Below are 20,916 nucleotides of genomic sequence, written 5' to 3'. Positions count from 1 at the left end.
GTGAGCAGTATCGAAATTAATGGAGTAGAACTGGTGATGTTTTATTGTATGACAGAATGTTTCAAATTCCTGCTTTGTTTGTTTTGTGTGTGTGTGTGTGTGAGGAAGATTGACTCTGAACTAACATCTGTGCCACTGTTCCTCTATTTTTTGTATGTGGGATGCTGCCACAACATAACTTGATGTGTCGTGTGTAGGTCCACTCCCGGGATCTGAACCTATGAACCCTGGGCCACCAAAGCAGGGTGTGCAAACTTAACCACTCCACCCTGGGGCCGACCCCTCAAATTCCTGTTTTTGTTTACATTTTCTAAAAAGAATATTCAATATATTTGTGCAGTTGTGAAAAATAGTGCAAAGAAAAACAATACAAATTCTTTCCAGTTTATGTGAGATGATTCAAAATTTATGCCAGATAAGGAGAAAAAGTTTGTTTGATATTTTTGGCTGAGGATAAAAAAGTCCAAGGAACCAATTGGTAAATGTTTTAAATTTATTTGCAAGACAATCTAAACGATCTGAACGAAAGTTTCTTCAGAAGCAAGAAATTAGTGAAAGATTGAATTTATGATGTAGACCTTTCAAGCTAGATTGTAAACTGTGATCTTTGTAGATGAGTTTAAATTTAGGTCTTTGCTTTTTGATTCCTCTTTAGTGGAAATTTTGTAGAGAAGATGGAATTTCAACTCTTTAAAAGGGTTAGAAATTAAGATTGAAGTCTCACAAATATGGGCAGTTTTCTAGATTAAGAACATAATATCAGAGAAAAGAAATAGCTGATGGGGCCTGCCTCATGGCTGAGGGGTTAAGTTTGTGTGCTCCACTTCTGCGGCCCAGAGTTTCACTGGTTTGAATCCTGAGTACATACCTACCACCTCTCATCAAGCCATGCTGAGGCGACATCCTACATGGCAGAGCCAGAAGGACTTAGAACTAGAATATACAGCTGTGTACTGGGGGGCTCTGGGGAGAAGAAGGAAGGGAAAAAAAAAAAGATGGGAGGCCGGGTCTGTGGTGTAGTGGTTAGGTTCACAGGCTCTGCTTCAGCGGCCCACGGTTTGCCAGTTCAGATCTTGGGCATGGACCTAAGCACCGCTTATCAAGCCATGCTGTGGCAGCGTCCCACATAAAAAATAGAGGAAGATGGGCACAGATGTTAGCTCAGGGCCAGTCTTCCTCAGCAAAAAGAGGAGGATTGGCAACAGATGTTAGCTTAGGGCCAGTCTTTAAAAAATAATAATAATAAATTTAAAAAAACATATATATATAAAAAGAAATAGCTGAAATTTGGAAATTGGATGAAGGGATCTCTTAGGGCCACCTTACTAAGAGTGGATATAGAATAAACATAAGGAAGAAAGATTAGGTTTGGGACAATATATTGGAGTATCTTGAGACTGAAGGTGAATAAAGTAGTGGTAATCCAATAGAATTTCAAGGAGCCATAATCGTAGTGGGAGATGACAGTGGTGATATGTATATTTCTTTATTTGAGGAATTGGGTGTGTGTTACAAGAATGAAAGTTATAGCAGTAACTACTGTTTGTGTCATGATTTACAGTTTACAGAGCCTTTCATATATAAAAGTCTTGTGAGATGGGTTATATTATTTTCATTTTGTAGAAGGAGCAGAGGCTTAAGAGAATAAGTTCATGTTAAGCGACTTGAGAGAAGTTAGAAAAACTGGTAAGAGATCAGACTAGAGCTATAAATGATACTGCGTTTCTTCTCTGCGTTTCTTCACTTTAGTATCTATTGCATGCATGGCCCTATATCTGAGTCCTGACTTTGAGGAGCTTGGTTAAGCAGCAGGAGTATCTCTTTAGGTCAACACTTTTTGAATGAAGTAGGATTGTTATTTGGGATTGAATATAAAGCCCCGTATTCTTTGGTGAGGAATGGCTTCATATAGGAGTTAGCTTTCAAACTGAGCTCTGAAGAAAGGAGTAAAGATTTGGTAAATCAGAGTTGAATTGATTTGGGGCACTGAATAAAAAGATAGCATTGTTTAGTATTGATATATGGTAATGAGTATAGGGGGTTTAGATAAAGTTCAAATTCTTTTGGGGTAGTATTCAAGTCCCCTTCTTCCTCAATTTAGTCTTTACCCACCTCTCCATCTTCATATCCTTCTGCACTTGAACCTGCCCTCCACTGCAGGAGACTTGATACTTGTCCATTCATTGTTCTTAGGACTCTTATTCACAGGTTCTCTTAAATGTCTCCACTTTTTGAGGTTTTAGCTTATCTCAGCTTTTAGTAATTCTCCTTCTGAACTCATGTATTTGCCTTTACCACTCTTTGCATTATCACAAAGACAGCATTATCTTTTTATTTATTGATAACTGACCTAAGCAAATTTGGTTATAAGTAGGTGAGGCTTAGTTGTTTACCCCCAGTTTCACTAACAGGTTTTCATGAAATCAATCTTAGATTAAATTCTAACACAAGTACAGACTTGAAATATTTATGAGTAAGTTAGTACAAAACAGTTCATGTAACCTTCCTAGGTATGGTAAAGCGCCGACTCTTTGTCCTTTTAGGCAAACAGCACTTTCATGACTGGTTTATTTGAGGCAGAATTCAACACTATTCCAGAGGTAGAATTTTGGTACCATTGTAGCTGGCTTCAACCAAACAGAATCCTCTGACTGAGGATTGGATACAGGACCATGTAGGGATCAAGCCTTGGATGTCATTCCCAGGGTGTGGACAATAGATTTTGCTAAGTTCTTATACCCTTTCATGCAAGGAGGAGGTGAATCTTAAACTATTGTAGCTTATCCACATTTCTCATACTCTACTGATTTCACCAATGAGAGAGTGTATTTTCAGAAACAAGCCACTAATGTCATTATTAGCAAAATGTCTGGAGTTGATCAGAGATAAACGATAGTTGAAGTACGTGTTAGAGGAGAGAAAATGCTACACTGCTGACTTTGAATATGGAGGAAGGGATCATGAGCCAAGGTATGCAGCTGGCAATTAGAAACTGGAAAGGGCAAGGAAACAGATTCTCCTTTTCGCTTCCAGGAGGAATGCCAGCCTATCCACAGCTTGCTTCTAGCCCAGTGAAATTTATTTCTAATTTCTGACCTTCAGAACTATAAGATAATAAATCCATGTTGTTTTAAACCACCAAATTTGTGGTAATTTGATAGCAGCTGTAGGAAACGACAATTGAAAGAGAGATGGGAAGATATTTTATTTTCCTCCCTGCTTTTGGAGGAGATCTCAGTTTAAACTCCACAGGAAAGATTGACCTTTTCTTCTGTGGGTCTCTGTCCTTAGTTCAAGGAATGTTTAGAGTGCAGCGCCTCAGTAAAGTGGTCTTGGACTAAGGGTATCAAGGCCACTCAGTAAATAAGGAGGTAAAGGGTTTGTGAATTGTCAGTTTTATTCAGATTTTTTGGGGAAAATCACTTCTATTTTTAAACACATATGGATATATTAAAGAAAATGATGTACAGTTGTTAGAAATTTAAAAAATAAACCATGACAATTAACTCTATCACGGTAGCCCATTTTGGGGAATAGGGTTCCCAAGACAGGGTTGAAGGAACAGGATTCACTTGTTCCTTACTTAAGTGAAAAATTATGAGATCACAGTGTGTCAGTTATCTATGGCTGTGTAACAAATTACCCTAAAACTCAGTTGTTAAAGCAACAAACATTGTCTCATAGTCTCTAAAGTACGGGAATCTGGGTGCCTCTGGTTCAAGGTCACCAGCAGTGCTGTGATCAAAATGTTGGTTAGGGCTGTGTTCTGGTCTGAAGACTTGTCTTGAGGGAAGCTATACTTGGAAGATCTCTCATGAGGTTATTGACTAGACTCAGTACCCTGTGAGCTGTTGGATTGAGGGCCTCAGTTCTTTGCTGGCTATAGGCTGGAAACCTCCGTCCGTTCTTTGCTACTTGGGCCTCTCTTTGCAACGTGATGAGAGAAGGTGAGCCAGCTCTGAGCCCAAGACAGAAGCCACTTTTTTTTTTCTGTAATCTAATCTCAGAAGTGACATTCCATCACCTCTGCCATATTCTATTAGAAGCTAGTTACTGACTCTAACCCACACTCAAGAAGAGGGGTTATACAAGGATGTGAATACCAGAAGGCAAGGATCATTATAGCCGTTGGTTTTGGCTCTCCTACCATCATTTATGTAGCTCTGGTGGCCTGATTTCTGAAATTATTTTCTTTTCTGGATTTGTTTAATATCAGATTGGCAAGGTTGTTTTGAGAATTAAATGAGGTCATATGTGTGTGTATATATAATTATATATATACATATATATAAAATGCTTGACACATGGTAGATTCTCAAAAAGATAGCTATTTTGAAAAAATACGAAAAAGTGGCCAGTGGGCCCACATCTGATTTTTCTTTGATTAGATACTTGATTTGTCAGAGTTCTAAGTTTTGACATTCTGATCATCCATTTTAGTACCTGACTTAACTTGGGAGAGTTCTGATAGAATCTGACTATAAAAATTTGAAAATATTAATATCCTCAATTTATTTTTGGTTCGAGTGGTTGGTATGACATCAGATATATCCAGATTGATACTGGTCTTTTTAAAACGTAAGTCCCCAAAATAAAGCTTCATAGTTTGGTATAATTCAGGGAATTTTTAAAAGATACGTAAGCAGTGTGGGAGGAAAAAGTCTATCCAAGCTAAAATTATTTGCTTTAACTGATTTATGTATTTAAGATGTTCTTCATAGAGGTTTATTCATCTTTCATGTTGACTTGTTTTAATGATGTAAAATGATTTACCATCTCCTCCCTTTCCTGCCCCCGTTTCTTTATTTGGGAGAGGTTAAGACATTTCCTGGTTACCAAAGCTACTGTACTCTTGTAGTATAGTATTATTAACATCTGAAAAATCACCTGTTGATAAGTAATAGCACAGAAAGAAATGACGCGTAGGGTGTCTACAAAAGATGGTGTCAGTTTTCTGGTACTATTGAATATAATTAGGTATCATGGTTGATTATGATCAAAATACTTGTAGATGATTGAACTTTGGTTTGGAATGCCAGGATTGTGGTATTTTTACATTCTAGTTTATCTGTATAAGCAAATAAGATGCCATATATGTTAGATGGTATATTTTGGAAAAACTATGGCTGCTTAAAAAAAAACTCCAAGTCCAGACACCCAAACGAGCAGATAAACAACTCAAACCATTTACTTTGAAGTAATTTGAACTATAATTGGAAATGCATGTTTAGAATTTTTTTGATATGCAAATTTTATTTTTATGATATATACGATTTTATTATAAGCTGAGGAAAAGAGAGAGATGTTTGTTATCTTAATAGTTGAAATTCTTCCTATTACTTTTTATTAGAAAGTATTCTTGAGTCATCCCAGGAGAATATTCTTCTACTCTTAATCCCTTCTACCAACCTTCGTCTCCCTTCCTCCTCTCAAAAAATTATATAATGATATCCAGTTTGCCTAATGGTTAAGGGAGAGGAAAGAAACAGCAAAATAGTTTTGTTATTGTTGGATCCAAATCGTTCTCTTAACTGCATTTTCCCTTTTCTCAGCACACCCTGCAGTCTCTTTGGTGAGTCACTGGTTATGGGGATTCTCTGCCACTGAGCACTTGTAATCTCGCTATCCTTAGAAATGTTTAGGGTAGTACCATATTGTGAGAAAAGAGCTTGATTATCATTAACTTGTTCTAAGAGTGTGCACTTTATTTAGCGTCCAATAATTTCCATTAGTAATTTAATCTCTTAAAAAATTTGAAGTTTGATTATACTTTGGAAGATCCCAGGTTGTTTCACAAACTTAAGCCTCAAGCTATTTTTCCCTCTCACTTGCAGGTCATTTGTGTTTGTGCTTCAGGGATGTGAGTTTATCAAAGCTATCTTGGGTCAAATGCAGTTTTCCTCAGATGAATTGCTTGCTTAGGCTTACTTGCCTTTTAGGTTACCTGTTACACTAAATTTAGGCAGTCTTAGACACGAAATATAAATTCACTAAAGTTAAAAACATGGGTAATAGTTGACATAATTTTGAGATCGATGAAGATTGTTTTAAAAGTTGCAATATAAATGCCACTTTAAAAAGCTTCTGTTACTGGCTGTAATTGTGTAGATTTAAGTGTGTGAAGTGAATTTGAAATCTGAAAACTTTTTAAGATTCTGCTCGTATGCTGTTCTGTTTGCAGTGTAAGGGTAAGTACCAGAAATTCATTTAATAACCTTTCCTGTGTGGCTTATTTCTGATGGCTATAGATTTTATAAATGGCACCTTTATGATTTCTTTTATTAACAGAATTCTGCTTGGTCAGAGTCGTGATGGCATTGTGTTCAGCACTGATGACTATTTTCACCATCAAGATGGGTACAGGTATAATGTTAATCAACTTGGTGATGCCCATGACTGGAACCAGAACAGAGGTTTGTTTTGGGCCAAGTCTCCTGGGATAGAAATCTTGACTAAGAGTCAGAAGACCTGAATTTTTATTCTCGACTTGACTTTTATCAGCTGAATGACTTTGGCGAGCCGTTTAAATAGCTTTGAGACCCAATTTTTTCACGTATTAGAAGTGGTGATAATTATAGTTGCCCTGCTTAATCAAGGTTGTTGTGAAAATCAGAGCATTTTGATAGAATATTTTGTAAACTTATAAATAGTATAGCAGTATGAGCTGGTAAAATCAAGGTGTGGAATATTTTGATAGGCTTTATTTTATACCTCATGAATAAATTCAGATAAGTCTGATACTATCATGTATTTCCAAAAGTTATTTCCCTAAGAGTAATGCTTATGTTTTCTAAGGCTTAATATAATGCCAGGAGTATTAGAAGTTTTTCTCAATAATGTTACTCTACAAAAAAATCTACTTAATATACTTTTCAGAGGCACATGGGTCAATTTCTTTCCATTGAAATAGTGGTTATTAACCTTGGCTGCGCATTTGAATCACTTGGGGGACCTTGAAAAAAGCTTATGCTTAAGTCTTAGCCCCAAAGATTCTGGTTTAGTTGGTCTGAAGTGGATCTTAGCATTGGTTTTGGGGGTTTTTTGAAAGTTATCTAGATATTCTAACGTTGCCTCAGTATTGAAAACTGTTGCCCTAGAACTATGTAAGTAAATGCATATACTATAGGTTAATTTCTTTTTAAAAAGATGAAGAATGCATAGAGAGATTACTATGAACCCATCACTCAGAATTATTATCAGTTTATCAAGATTTTGCCATATTGGCTTTATCCTTTTTGTTTTCACTCCCACCATTCTTTGAGCTGCTGAAGTGTTTTAAAGCAAATACTAGACATTATACTTTGTGCATTTCAAATCAACCTTCTTCTTACTTAATCACATCTTATTTAACTGCAGTGCCATCCTCACACCTAAAAAAACCAATTCCTTGACAACATGTAATACCCAGTCTGTAATTGAATTTCCCCTATTGTCTTAAATATGTCTTTACAGTTGTATGGTTTGAATAAGGATTCAAACAAGGTCCTCACAGTATGGTTGTTTTTATGTTCCTTTTAATTATGTTAATGTATAGCAATTTCCTCTCTTTTTGCCCTCATGCTGTTAACTTGTTGCAGAAACCTTGTTATTTGTTCTGTAGTATGTCCCGTATCCTGCAGTTGTCAGTTTACTTCTGTGTGGTAACCATTTAACTTGTTTTTTTCCCTCCTGTATTTCCTCAAATGGAAGTTAGCTCTAGACTGGAGTATTTACTAGGTTCAGCTTTTTTTTTGGTAAGCACGTGTCTGGTTGTCCCATTTTTAGTGATGCTAAGATTGATCAGTAGCTTCAGAGGGACAGCCTACTCCCTCCATTATCAAGTTTCCTATCAATCTTATATTTAATGGTTTATCCAACAATGAATTGTTTCCTGAGTCAGTTTTTTCATTAAGGGTTGCAAAATGGTGCTTTTCTGGATCTGTCATTCCTTCTGTGTTTAGTAGCTAGAATTCTTCTGTAACGAGGATCTTCTTCTCACCTAGAACGAGCAACTAGGTTTACCCTGAAGTATGGTATGTACAGGAAAACCAGGATAAATGCTTTTCTTTTTAACTGTCAATTTTCAGAGTAAAGGATTTCAGGGAAGATATTTTTGAGTAAAAGTTTAAATGTCAAATAAGTTTCATTGTAAGACTGTTTCCTAGTATTGGTTCTATGACATTCTAGGATTTCTCAAAATACGTTAGAGTGGCATAAAAATCTGAAAAAATGTTAATTCTTTTTGATTTTTTAAAAATGCCACAGAACATTACTACCTGAATCAAATAATCATGGTATTGCAGTTCCAAAAAGTGTTTGCAGTTATTGGCCTAAAGTTAAGGGGAATGAGAGTAGGTGACAAGGGGAATGAATAAAGGCAGTGGGCAGAGCCACTTTACTTATGGTGGACTGGGAAGTTTGTGTGAAACATTTTTTCTCATTGCAGTACTAGTTGTAGAATATTTGATTAAACTGTTCATACCATGTGAATTATACTTGGTGAACAGAATAATAGTGTGTAGATAAATTACTGGTTTTATTATCAATGTAATAAACATGCACTTTTTCAAGGTAATTTTTACCTTTTGCAGGGTAATGATAGCAATTATTAGACATTTTGAAAATTAGAAGCCTGACTTATTTAGGGCAAAATTTCTTTTTTCAACAAATATTTATTGAATACTTTTAAATTCTGGGCACCATTCTGGGAATATCTATCTGCCTCATGTTTATTGCAGTCATGCAGTGTTTTCTGAGAAATGAGTTGTTAGGTGATTTTCTCCTTAGACAAACCTAGATAATATACCTACTATACACCTAGACTATATAGTCCTAATCTCAGGGGACTACTGTTGTATTTGTGGTCTGTCATTGACCGAAATGTTGTTATTCGGCACATGACTATATTAGAAGAATCTAAATTCATCTTAGATAGCTTATAAATTGAAAGCATCTCCAAGGTGTCATTATTCTCTTTCTTACAGTATAATGGTTAATTTATTTAAGAAAATTACTCTCATTATTTGGGTATTCAAACATTGTTTACTTAGGAGCTCTCTTCTCCTGGAGTGCACTGGAATATTGTGTTGAATGATGATTATTCATGGGAAGAGGATAATCTCATTCCTGCAAATCAGAGATTTATTTGGTTAATAAGCTCCTCTCCTAGAACATAACTCCTTGGAGGTGTAAGCCTAACTGTCAGACATTAGGAGAATTACTTTAATTAATTGATTAATTTATTTTGTGAGGAAGATCGGCCCTGGGCTAACGTCTGTTGCCAGTCTTCCTCTTTTTGCTTGAGGAAGGTGGTCCCTGAGCTAACATCCATGCCAGTCTTCCTCTACTTTGTATGTGGGATGCCACCACAGCATGGCTTGATGAGCAATGTGTAGGTTCGTCTCTGGGATCAGCACCTGCAAACCCTGGGCCGCCCAAGTGGAGCGCATGAACTTAACCACTGTGCAACCTGGCCAGCCCCAGTGGTCTTTTTCAATGGAAGATTTGAGCACTGTTTTTAATCGAGGATGGAGTATTGGAAGATGATGGCATCTTGGTATCCTATTTATGACCCAAATTCTAAATTTATTTTGGTGTTTAGAGATGTCTTCTTCCAAATATGTATTCCATCATAGTCATTAATTCTTAACTAACCTTTGGAATTCTGTCTGCCCTTAGACATCTGTATGTTTTTGTTATGAAGAACTTAGTGGTTTGAATTCTGAATCACAAGGAAACTTCCATATCACTGTATTTTACCTCAGCCTTTTAAATTTTATCGTGGGCTCTTATATTTCTTGTCTGGTTACACTGAAGGGGGTGCAGACACTCCTGTCATTAACAGTGGCTCACTGTGGCAGTGATTCTCACCTCCTGGGGGAAGAGATGGTCTAGGGATAGGGAGATATAGTGGAGGAAAGTTTTGTTTTATCTCAGCTCCCAATTTGAGAATTGTAGGCCTGAGAAACATCCAGAAAGTCAGTTGAACTGTGGTGTATGAACTTGGTATATGAAGTTTTGCTGGTAAATAATGATAAATTCATAGCACTCCTTTTTCTTTTTTTTTTTAATGTCTTTCTTATTTCAAAAGCATTATTTGTAATGTAGAACATTGGAAATCAGATAAGCATAAAATGCACATCTTCCCACTACCTACAGATCACCACTTTTGATATCTTAGTGACTCTTCCCAGATCTTTCTGTTTTGACCAAAATAAGATCATATGTACATATTGTTTTGTAACTTGCCATTTTCAGTTAACAATCTCAATCTCTCCACGTCAGTAAATGTTCACCTCTTTTCATACTCAGACCATATTCAAATGTAACTTGTTCCTGTATTTCCTATGTATGAAAGTTAGTTCTAGACTGAAGGCTTCATTAGCTGTAAGTTCAACAAAGTGTTTTCCCCAAAATGTCATTTACAACTTATTTGTCAAAATCAGCATCTAATTTGGAGAATACATATTTCATGTGCTTATGTCTCTTAATTCCTTTTTAACCTTGCAGAGTCCTTTTTTTTTTCATGGCACTGAGTCAAGAGATTGCAGTTTTGGTTTTAAGTACAGAGATGTAGAAAATTTCTTAATAATTAATGTTTAAATTTTATTTTGTGTATTTAACCTAATAGTTCTGCTTTTTGTTTTTGTTTTTTAAATTTATTTTTTATTTCAGCAAAACAAGCTATCAATCAGGGGAGATCTCCAGTTATAATAGACAACACTAATACACAAGCTTGGGAAATGAAACCATATGTGGAAATGGTAAATATGGATTATGAGAGAGTTTTTATGTTTTATTCTTGTCAATTTTTTCATGTTCTGAAATTTTGGTTACTTTGATCTTTATTGTTAAAACGTTTGTCCTTGTTTTCTAAAGAAGAGTGTTCATTTGCTTAGTTTTTAAAAAATTGGGAATGGTACTTATTAAGGAATATGCTCATCTTGTTAGTTTTGTCTGGACTTGAGGATAGTGTTTGGAATTTGTCCAGTTAAGTGGTCTTAAAATTCTTGTAAACCATATTATTTTAAAAGTAAAATTTTTCTTGGTTGAACAAATTTAGGAGTATTGTCTAAATGAAGTTTATATCTGTCTGCCTTCTTTTTATGTTAAGAAGTATTCTCTGGGTTTTTGTTTTCTTCCTTTCCTTTGTGTAGGCCATAGGAAAAGGATACAGAGTAGAGTTTCATGAACCTGAAACTTGGTGGAAATTTGATCCAGAAGAATTAGAAAAGTAAGGCACTCAAATTTTTTGAATCCTTATATTTTTTTCTTTCTTATCTCCTTCCGTGGTCAATTTCTTTACTAGGTTTTGCTTGTCATATCTTTGCTGCTTGTGAATAGGGACTGCTACTTACTCACTTTCTGTTAAGAGGAACATCGACTTAAATTCAAGGTTTTTGAGGCATCTTGCCTTGTTAAATTTTAACTGTGCTTGTTAATTCTTTCTTATGTGAATTTCTACATTATTTTGCAGTTTATTGAATGCTAGTGGAAATCCAGAAAACTTTGAGGGAAAAATTAGGACTTTTCCCTCTAGTTTTTACTAGGCCACTTTTCGCATTGCCCTTCCAACTTCATCTCCTTCCCATTTTAGATCCCATCACCTTTTTACCTGGTGCTTTCATCTTGCTGCTTCTTTTCCATCTTTACTACTAGAGATCCATAATCCCATAACCAGGATCCTTGGAATCACTGTGTTTTGGAATTCAGATTTTTTTGGGATTTTAGAAAGGTAATATAGTCGTAACACTGCTAGCTGAGTTTGAGGCAGCATGTCATAATCAAACATCTTAATATTTCTACAGGAAATCATGACTTGTTAGTCCAAGTAGATGAGAAAGATTCTGCATAATTTAGTGATAGTTCTGAGTAGATCACGCTGCCAAATGAGTGCAGATCTGCTTAGACTTTGTTGCCATATGAGTCAACAGAAAACTGAGTTTTCAGAGCATTTTAACTTTCAGAATTTGTCATGAGGGATTGTGAGGCTTGTATTACTTTCAGCCCTGCTCTTCCATTTGTGTTTACCTTTGTCTCTTTCCCCTCACATCACTGGTTTTCCTGATTATGACTCTTTTTGTTCACTTTCACTCCCTGTCCCCCTCTTTGTTAACGACTTTGAGATATAATTCACATACCTTACAGTTTACCCATTAGAAGTGTATAATTCGGGGGCCAGCCCTGTCTCATAGCACTTAAGTTCGCACAGTCTGCTTTGGCAGCCTGGGGTTTGCCGGTTCCCTAGGCGTGGACCTATGTATGGCTTATCAAGCCATGCTGCAGCAGGCGTCCCACTTATAAAATAGAGGAAGGTGGGCACGGATGTTAGCTCAGGGCCTGTCTTCCTCAGCAAAAAGTGGATTGGCAGCAGATGTTACTTTAGGGCTAATTGTCCTTAAAAAAAAAAGTGTATAATTCAGTGGTTTTCAGTATAGTCACAGAGTTGTGTATGTAACCATCACCTCGCTTTTTTTAAAACCAGTTTTTTTCTCCCTTCTGTGTTTGCCCTCTTCTAGCTAAAAAGCTGTTATTCTGTGTATGGTGGCCAACCACTTTGCTTCTTTCTGTCTTGCCTTTCATTCCTTTGGTTACCTTTCTTTCCCTTTGTGATTTGCGTGCCATGTGTTCATATATGAATAGATAAACTGATAGATTTATTAATATCTGGTATTGTTTGCCTGCCTCAGTGTGTATTACTCCTCAGGTAGAAGAGACAGAAGTTTAAAGATATTTGGGTTATGCTGAATAAATGAATTGAGGAAATTGTTATACAGTTAGGCTTCATTTACATTTGAGGGACTGTTGAAATTTATTAAAATTCTTAATATAAGTTGACTTTACAAAATAAAGTCAGTTTAACTGATACCTAGCATGGTTTGATGGATTTTTTGGGTAAAGAATTGATTGAATCATTCATTTTGACATCATGTGGAATTAGTCATATCTTGCCAATTTTCAGCCTCAGATCTCTTTTTTTTGTCTTCTGTCTTCTCTCTCTGTTGCTTTCCTTTCTCGTGTTGAATGTAAACATCAGTAGTTTTGAGAAGTAAACATTTCTTTTGTGTCCTTTCTCTGGGAAAAATGAATTAGCATTACTAAATCTAGAATTATAACATTAAATGTAAACTAATGTTCTGTATGTTTTGCCATGTCCAAGTCAAATTACAGAAAACTGCAAAGGTAAAATAAATTGTAGAAAATTATTTGAGGGTTAAAAATAATTTTTAAATCACTTTTTGTTGTCATAGTTAAACTCACAGAAAAGTAGGTAAAATGTAAATATGCAGCTTAATAAGGCAAATAATCATTTAACCATTACCCATGTCATGAGAGCATTATCAGCACCTCAAAAGTTATTTGAATTCCTTTTCTGATTAACAATTCCCTGGTAATTACTTCCTTGCGTTTCTTTAAAGCACCTTTTTGTCTAAAACATCTTTTGCCTTAGCACTGTAGTTTAATTTGTTTTTTTCTAAACCTCATATAAATAGAATTATATAGTATGTATTCATTCTGTCTATTTCATTCAATATTATGTTTGTGAGATATGTCCAAATTGTTGTATCTATAGTAATAATAATTTGGCATTGATAATAAATTTTAAAAATGCAATAAGTACCCTAAAATAACTTTTAAAAAGTGATAAATATTTTATATTGACTTTTGTTAGTCTTAGAAGTCCACTCAATTCTACTATAATTCTCAAAACGGTGTCTCATAATCTTTGATTTTTTTATTAAAAAGGGGGAGAGATTAACTCATTGGTTCAGTGAATTGGTAGTTAGTTCTATGTGAAGAAAGTGTAATCAGTTGACATTTTGCAGTGATTTATGGTATCTTTAAACCTCTTAAAAATACTGTTAAAAATTTTGAGAGAGCCAATATAAATTTTTTGTTGTTTAAAATGTAGGTGAATGAGATGTATCTTCTAGCATTTACTTGCAAAATGTAAGTTAGAATCTGTACTCTATTACTCTAAAACAGTTTAATCTCTAAGCCTGTACATTCTTAAAAAAGAATTAAAATCCTTTTCTTTTTTGGTAGGAGGAATAAGCATGGTGTGTCTCGACAGAAGATTGCTCAGATGTTGGATCGTTATGAATATCAAATGTCCATCTCTATTGTAATGAATTCAGTGGAACCACCACACAAAAGCACACAAAGACCTCCTCCTTCACAGGGGAGACAGAGGTGGGGAGGCTCTCTAGGCTCACATGATCAAGTCTGTGTTACAAATAATCTTTAAGTTGCCTCTTTTCAGCTAACACATTTATTCTGTTTCCTTGAAAAAAATGAGTGAGCCTGTCTTGAAGTTTTAATACTTTCAAAAAACGAAAAACAGACCGTTGCCTCACAAAGGATGTTCCTAGCAAGTTGTTTAAATTCTAAAGTGTAAATAAAAATTATATAAAATTGTATTTTAAATGTTTTTATAATCTTTTGTTGTAATACCTTTGATTATCATGAAAACACCCTGAGTAAAGTGTGGATAGGAACTAGAATGTTTTTCTACAATTGAATTTTAGACTAATTTTATCTATTTTGTAGATAATGTTGAACAATTTTATAGTTCATACCTAAATCTAATTTTTCATAAAATTTTAGTATTTTTTCCTTGGCTACCTTGAATATACAAGGTATACTAACTTGTTATAGGCAAGTTGTTAGTTGATTCCTCTATTCGTTATACAGGTAAATTATGTTTCTGCAAATTCATCTGTGTGACAAAAATATTTCTAAGCTTTAATTAGCATATCACTTAGTTAAAACAAAATTCTCCATCAAATGACATACAGTAGGTGTATCAATCACCTGGGGAGTTTTCTTTATAATATACATATTCATAATGTAATATAATAGATACATATTCATCATCCTTCTCAAGCCATCCCCCTATTCCCTACACTCCCCAGTTCTGTAATGGGTAAATAGAGAAAGGACTATATAGTTTAGAAAAAGCTGCTTAGGCTGTTCTGATAATATATCACTTTTCTCTATTTAATTTAACACAGTATAATTCTAATATAAAAAGTATTTTGGACAGCCCCTTAGCATTAATTGTAAGATTTGTCCTGTAGGATATTTTATTTCCCTTAGTTTTAATTTTTCTGTAGAGTCAATTATATATCGCACTGGATAGTTTTCTTTGTTAGATTTTATTCCTTCATTTAAAATTTACAGACTGAGATGAAATTCGTTTCAGAGATTTTATAATTCAGCCTAATCTTTTCTTTGATTTACTCTTTCTTAGGAAAAAGTCCCAGCTAATTACATGGTATTTAAAAAAAAAAATCATCATGATCCTTCATATGTTTTACATGATGATATTTCATGGCCTTTAAGCATTTTTTCTCCTAAACCAACCCATTTTGAATCCCATAATCTTTATATCGTATGTTGTTTTAAACCTTTTGCTGTTCTTTTCAGCTTAACTTTAATAAATCTTCTCCCGCATCTTTATATTACTTTTAAAATAAGTTATTAAGTAATATTAAGTTGCAAGGCTCAAAACTAAATACAGTACTCTCAACAAGGTCTTTATTACATTGCCTTTAGTGAGATAAGGATATGATTTCTATTTGTACTCTTCAATGCTGTTACATTTGAATTGGTATTACTTTGCTTTATTTTGTTTAACACATATGTCTGTTTGTATTTGTTCATCTTAACTAAATATGATGTGGGAATATGCTAACTCATGTTTTGTGTGTAAATGTATACATATTTATACATACACACATTTCCTTCAGGCACTATTTTCATATATTGTTTTGTTTCAGAGTAACACTTCTTGGTATTTGGACTTTTGTTTCCCAGTATTTTATTATGCAAATTAGCATATTTTGAAAATAGTACAGAAGGATTTAATTTGGGGACAGGTTGAACAACTGTTAGTATATACTGTGTGTCCCTTTCCTTCTGTCTTTATAAAACTTCGTATAGGAGTAATAGTACTTTAAATCTATTGTTTTTGAATAATAGACTCTTAATTAGCCAAATTTATTTTGTGAAAGTAAAGAACAGCCTTTGGAAGATACAAACTATGAGGAAACATGTTCATGTTAGACAGTAAGTCTAAAATAAATTTCCAGATTTTACTTACAGATTCAACTTCATCTCTTCTCAGTACTAAGTAATAATCATGCAGACATCATTAATCATTATTGATTATTTTTTAAAAATTATAAATACTTATTGGGGTAGAGAAATTAACATTCTGAAAGACTTTCGCAGGGTTTCTTTTTAGTGACAGAAAATTAATCATTCCCCCAAACATTCTGGCTAGTTTTATTTTTATTTTTTGAACGGTAACAGAATGGAGGAATGAGTATGCAGTAAAGATACCAAAATCAACATTGTAAGTCATTGGTTTATGTTAAAAATCTATAAAAATATGAAATTTACCAATTAAAGATTTTTCATCAAAATTTTTCTTCTATTTGAATATATTTCTTTTTTTTCTTTAATCAAGTATGTTCTTAATGGAATAGCCCCCAGCTGCTACCCCCATCTGAGTTGGTTTCCATCACAAAGAATAAACTGGTCGTTAGTCGTCATGTTTAACTAAGATGAAATACATTTTAGTTAAGCAGAATACAGCTTCTAGTTTGGTTCAGAAAGATTAAGTTGTTTTTTTGTAGGCTTGGTGTAAAAATCAAAATTTTAAAATTTCCTTTTTGATAAGAAAATTTGTATTTTTCTATATGTCATAATCCTGCTAGTAAAAATACTTGTGAGGTAATTAATTTGAACTTTTGGTACTGCTTTTTGAATAGATAATCTTTATTTTCAGTATTCACCTTTCTAAAAGAAAATGTCATTTTTTAAATATTTTATGTCTATCTTAAAGTAAGATTGCTTACAAAAGATTGGGTTGTTTTTTGTTGGAGTGATAGGATGGACTTAAGATTTGAAGTTTGCTTGTTTCTTGTCTAATTAACATAGATTATGGAATTTTCTACATTTATGTTTAGATACGTTTTGAAAGAGCTCATTTCAAAGGATATAAAATATTTGTTCTAACCACGTTCAGGTTTTTGTTATTGCAGAAATGTCTGGTTTTCTGAGCCTGGTCTAAGTATTTATTTAAAAAATTGATGGTGTTCTCTTTGGAAAATGTCAAAGAAATGAGGTTTTTTATGTATTAGTGCCTTGACCACATAGGTTCGCTAGCCTTTGTTGAAGTTCTATGTAGTAGTATAACATGAATGCAGTGACTTAGAATTCAGTTATTAGGGCTGAAGGTTTTTTGTATGTATTTTTGTTTTGTTTTAACATCTGTAACCCATGTTAATAGAGAAATGCTTCTTAGTCTAAAATCGTAAGAGTGTTACTTAGTTTTGTTACAGTGACCATTCAGAATAAATATTTGGTGACAGCAGAAAAGAGCAGATTGAATTAGTGGTTTTTAGAGTTAAGTTTTAAATAGGTTACAATTTATAACTAAAAATTTTTTCCATTGAAATGGTTAGCTGTGATTTTTGTGAATTTACAGGGAAAGGAGAGATTATATTAAGGGATCAATGAGTATCTTCTTTGGTGATGATTTTCTTTCTCTTTACCTATTAAATAAGATTGGCATATCAATTTTTATTTTATTTTTAAAATTAAGGTACTATTAAAACAATTGGTTTCCCTGTATGTATATGAGATTTTCTCCTTAAAATATCCTTAGGATGGTAACAAGTAATATTAAGCTGTAATAGTTTCTGAAAGGAGTAACTAGTAATGACATAGTTAGTAATGACATAATTTTTGTAATAGAATATACATGTATGTAAGCTCAATTTTGAATATAGCTTCTGTGGAAATTCACTATCCACTATGTGGAATTGTCACTATCAAATTATGCGCAGAAAAAAGGGGAAAGAGTAGCACAAATAGCTCTGGAAAGAAGCTTCAAAAGTATTTAAATAGAGAGTTATTATCAAAGCTAAGGCTGTGTGTGTTGGAAAGTTGGTTTTTTTCTTTTTTTAAAAGATGGGCACCTGAGCTAGCAACTGTTGCCAATATTTTTTTTTTTCCTGCTTTATCTCCCCAAATCCCCCCCGGTACATCGTTGTGTATCTTAGTTGCAGGTCCTTCTAGTTATGGCATATGGGACTTAACCACTCGGCCACAGGGCCGGCCCCTGTTGGAAAGTTTTGACTTTTTGGTACATATAATGCAAGGTTATTTTAGTCATTTAGATTAGAAATAATCTCTTTTTCTTCCCTTTCCTCCTAACTAGTTTTGTTCTCTGAATGATAACTCTATCTCATTCTAGGTGTGATAAGTGCAATAACTAAATATTGTAATACACTTCCTAATACAGAATCCATTAACTTCAATAATCTGTCTTAAATTTCAGTACCAGTTAAATAGATTATTTTATCTAGCACAGACACAGCCATAGTCTGACCCCCAGACATTAACAAGCCTTGTACCTACTTTGGTAAGTAACTGAAGACATCATCTAGGAGTGTTATCCTGTTGTTAATAGTTCAATTTTTTAATTAAAAAAAATCTTTTTAAAGATTGGCACCTCAGCTGACATCTGTTTCCAATAATTTTTTTTTTCCTTCTCCCCAAAGCCCCCCAGTCTGTAGTTGTATATTCTAGTTGTGGGTCCTTCTGGTTATGCTATGTGGGACTCTGCCTCAACGTGACCTGATGATTGGTGCCATGTCCCGACCCAGGATCCCAACCGGCAAAACCCTGGGCCGCCAGAGCGGAGCGCATGAACTCAACCACTTGGCTGCTGTTTTTTTTTTTTTTTTAGTTGAACTTCTTTTTTGTAAATTAGTGGGAAAATTGAGATATTTTGAGATGACCTATTGGGCTTTTTGCCTCCCAACTTTATTAGTAACTAAGGAAGAAAAGTAAGAATAATCTGTTCATTCATGGTTAAATTTCTGTTCAAATTCAGTAGAGTCCATTGAAATACACTTTATTTGGATTCTTTTCTTATTTTGCATTTTTAACTATATTCTCAAATAGGACATATAAAATTAAAGTTTTACCCTTGGGGTTAGTTCATCTACAACTAAGAATTATAATAATTGTACAGCTTTTTACTGTCTTTTCAGTTGTTATTCTGAACTCAACTTTTCAGTTTTTTTAGTATAACAAAATGAAAGGAAAGGAATTGTGGCTTCTTACTCTTCCTTTCTTCTTTTTTCTTTTTTTTTTCCCCTGTCTTAATTATTAGAAATCATGTTTCTTCTTTCTTTCATAGTCTTTTCCTGTACATGTTTTCTTTTTCTTTTGTCCCTTTTCTGCTCAGCTATCCTCGTGTAACTTTATAACCTTTTAAAAGAAGATGATGGGATGGTAAGTGCCTGGCAAAAATAGAGGTAACTTTTTTCCCCTGCTATGTTCCACTGAACTCGTTGTTGCTAATGAACCTTATTTAACCGTGTTAAAATTATAGACCACAGCTTTGCAGTTAGTTTCCTGACCCTGTTGTTTAGGCAGAAGTTTAATATGAAAATACTTGGAAAGGTTTATAAAAATCTATCAATGTGTTATTTGTTGGTTAGGAATCCCATAAACATGACATAGTACTTGGATGTATGGATTTGAGAAAAAATTCTTTTATAATACTTAAGCATCATGATGCTTAAGACTAGTTGATAAGTAGTAGTTAGAAATTCACTATGATGGGATTCCCGATAATGTCATGATTCTTCAATCTGTCCTTCTTAACAAACTGAATGATTTTGAAGGAAACCTGATAGGTATTTTAAGTTCAGCTTCTACAAGTGGTTCTTCATATTCTGCAATGCTGCTACAATGTCCAGTAGGAATTTAAGAGCAGCAAGCCTTAATTTAATCATAGTCATTTAGGTAGCTGCCATTTATTTAATGCCTGTCAGTGCCAGTCCCTATTTTAAGTGTGATTGTTACAGTCTCTAATTTTTTGTAACAATCCTACAAGGGTTTTATAAAGAGGAAATGAAAATTTATGGAGGTTAAGCAACTTATACAACATAATTTCTCCAGCATGAGATGTAACCGATTCAAATCTACTTCAGGGATATTCCTCACTATATCCCATTTTAGCTTTGAAACCATAGTCATCTTTTAAAAATATTATTCTTTAGGTTTTTATCGTGGTAGGAAAGAAGTGAAGAGTTGAGTGCATCTTTATGGTACCTTTGAATTTATAGGGTTAGAAAGTATGTTGATGTACCAGTGAAGTTGAGGGAAGAAATCTGTAAATGGCCATTTATTTAGAATGCTATTTTTTAAAGTCAAGATTGAAAGTAGAGATACTGTTCAGTGTTTAAATGTTTCCTGCAAAATATACATTGAAATAAATGATAATCATGTTTCAGCAACATCTTTTCAAATGAATTTTCACATATGCTATTGTGCTTTAGTGTTTAAAATTTATTTTAATCTTTTTCGGTTTTAGTTAGCATTTGAAATGTGTAGTATTCAATAAATGGATTGTTAAATTACATAAGCTATTTGTTTTGCTGACTTAATTTTGAGGAAGTATTTTTTAGAATAGGTCAACACTATTTGTAAGTAGTCTCACTTTGTTTTTCCTTTAATGTCCACTTAATACTTAAGTGTACTTGTAGTAGATAGCATGGAAATTACATCAGTTTTCTAAATTCCTGAAGAATTAAGGGCTTTTTTTGTTTAATAATTAGCATCCTTTTCTTTTATATTGTTTAAATTAATTTTCCAAAATTGAAGAACAGTGAAGGAGCCAGTTACTTATGTTTGCAATATAAATTAATATATTGAATTACAATCATGTGCCACATAATGTTGTTTTGGGTCAGTGATGTACCACACATACAGTAGTGGTCCCATAAGATTAGTATCATAGCCTAAGTGTGTGGTAGGCTATAACATCTAGGTTTGTCTAAGTACACGCTGTGATGTTCACACAACACCGAAATCATCTAATGAGTTTCTCAGAATATGTTCCTTTTGTTA

The 20,916-nt window shown here is 33.9% G+C and overlaps 1 protein-coding gene across 13 annotated transcripts in view; it reads left to right on the top strand.

The window, feature by feature from the left end:
• N4BP2L2 (NEDD4 binding protein 2 like 2) overlaps nucleotides 1-20,916 on the top strand; it is a 67,423-nt gene that overhangs the window by 3,509 nt on the left and 42,998 nt on the right. For 2 of the 13 annotated variants that reach the window (XM_070239481.1, XM_005601135.4), the window contains exons 3-6: nucleotides 6,289-6,413; nucleotides 10,654-10,742; nucleotides 11,136-11,212; nucleotides 14,026-14,172. The exons of 2 other annotated variants lie outside the window; for them this stretch is intronic. In XM_070239481.1, the coding sequence (XP_070095582.1) occupies nucleotides 6,289-6,413; nucleotides 10,654-10,742; nucleotides 11,136-11,212; nucleotides 14,026-14,172 (438 nt within the window). Of the gene's footprint in view, nucleotides 1-6,288; nucleotides 6,414-10,653; nucleotides 10,743-11,135; nucleotides 11,213-13,891; nucleotides 13,930-14,025; nucleotides 16,410-18,554; nucleotides 19,992-20,916 lie in introns of those variants that run through there. 9 more of the 13 variants (XR_011427674.1, XM_070239484.1, XM_070239485.1 and 6 more) reach the window with 8 other exon arrangements.

Source organism: Equus caballus, chromosome 17, assembly GCF_041296265.1.
Source record: "Equus caballus isolate H_3958 breed thoroughbred chromosome 17, TB-T2T, whole genome shotgun sequence".
NCBI classification, from domain to species: domain Eukaryota; kingdom Metazoa; phylum Chordata; class Mammalia; order Perissodactyla; family Equidae; genus Equus; species Equus caballus.
Note: the sequence above shows the minus strand (reverse complement) of the source record. Positions and strands in the feature narration are given on the sequence as shown.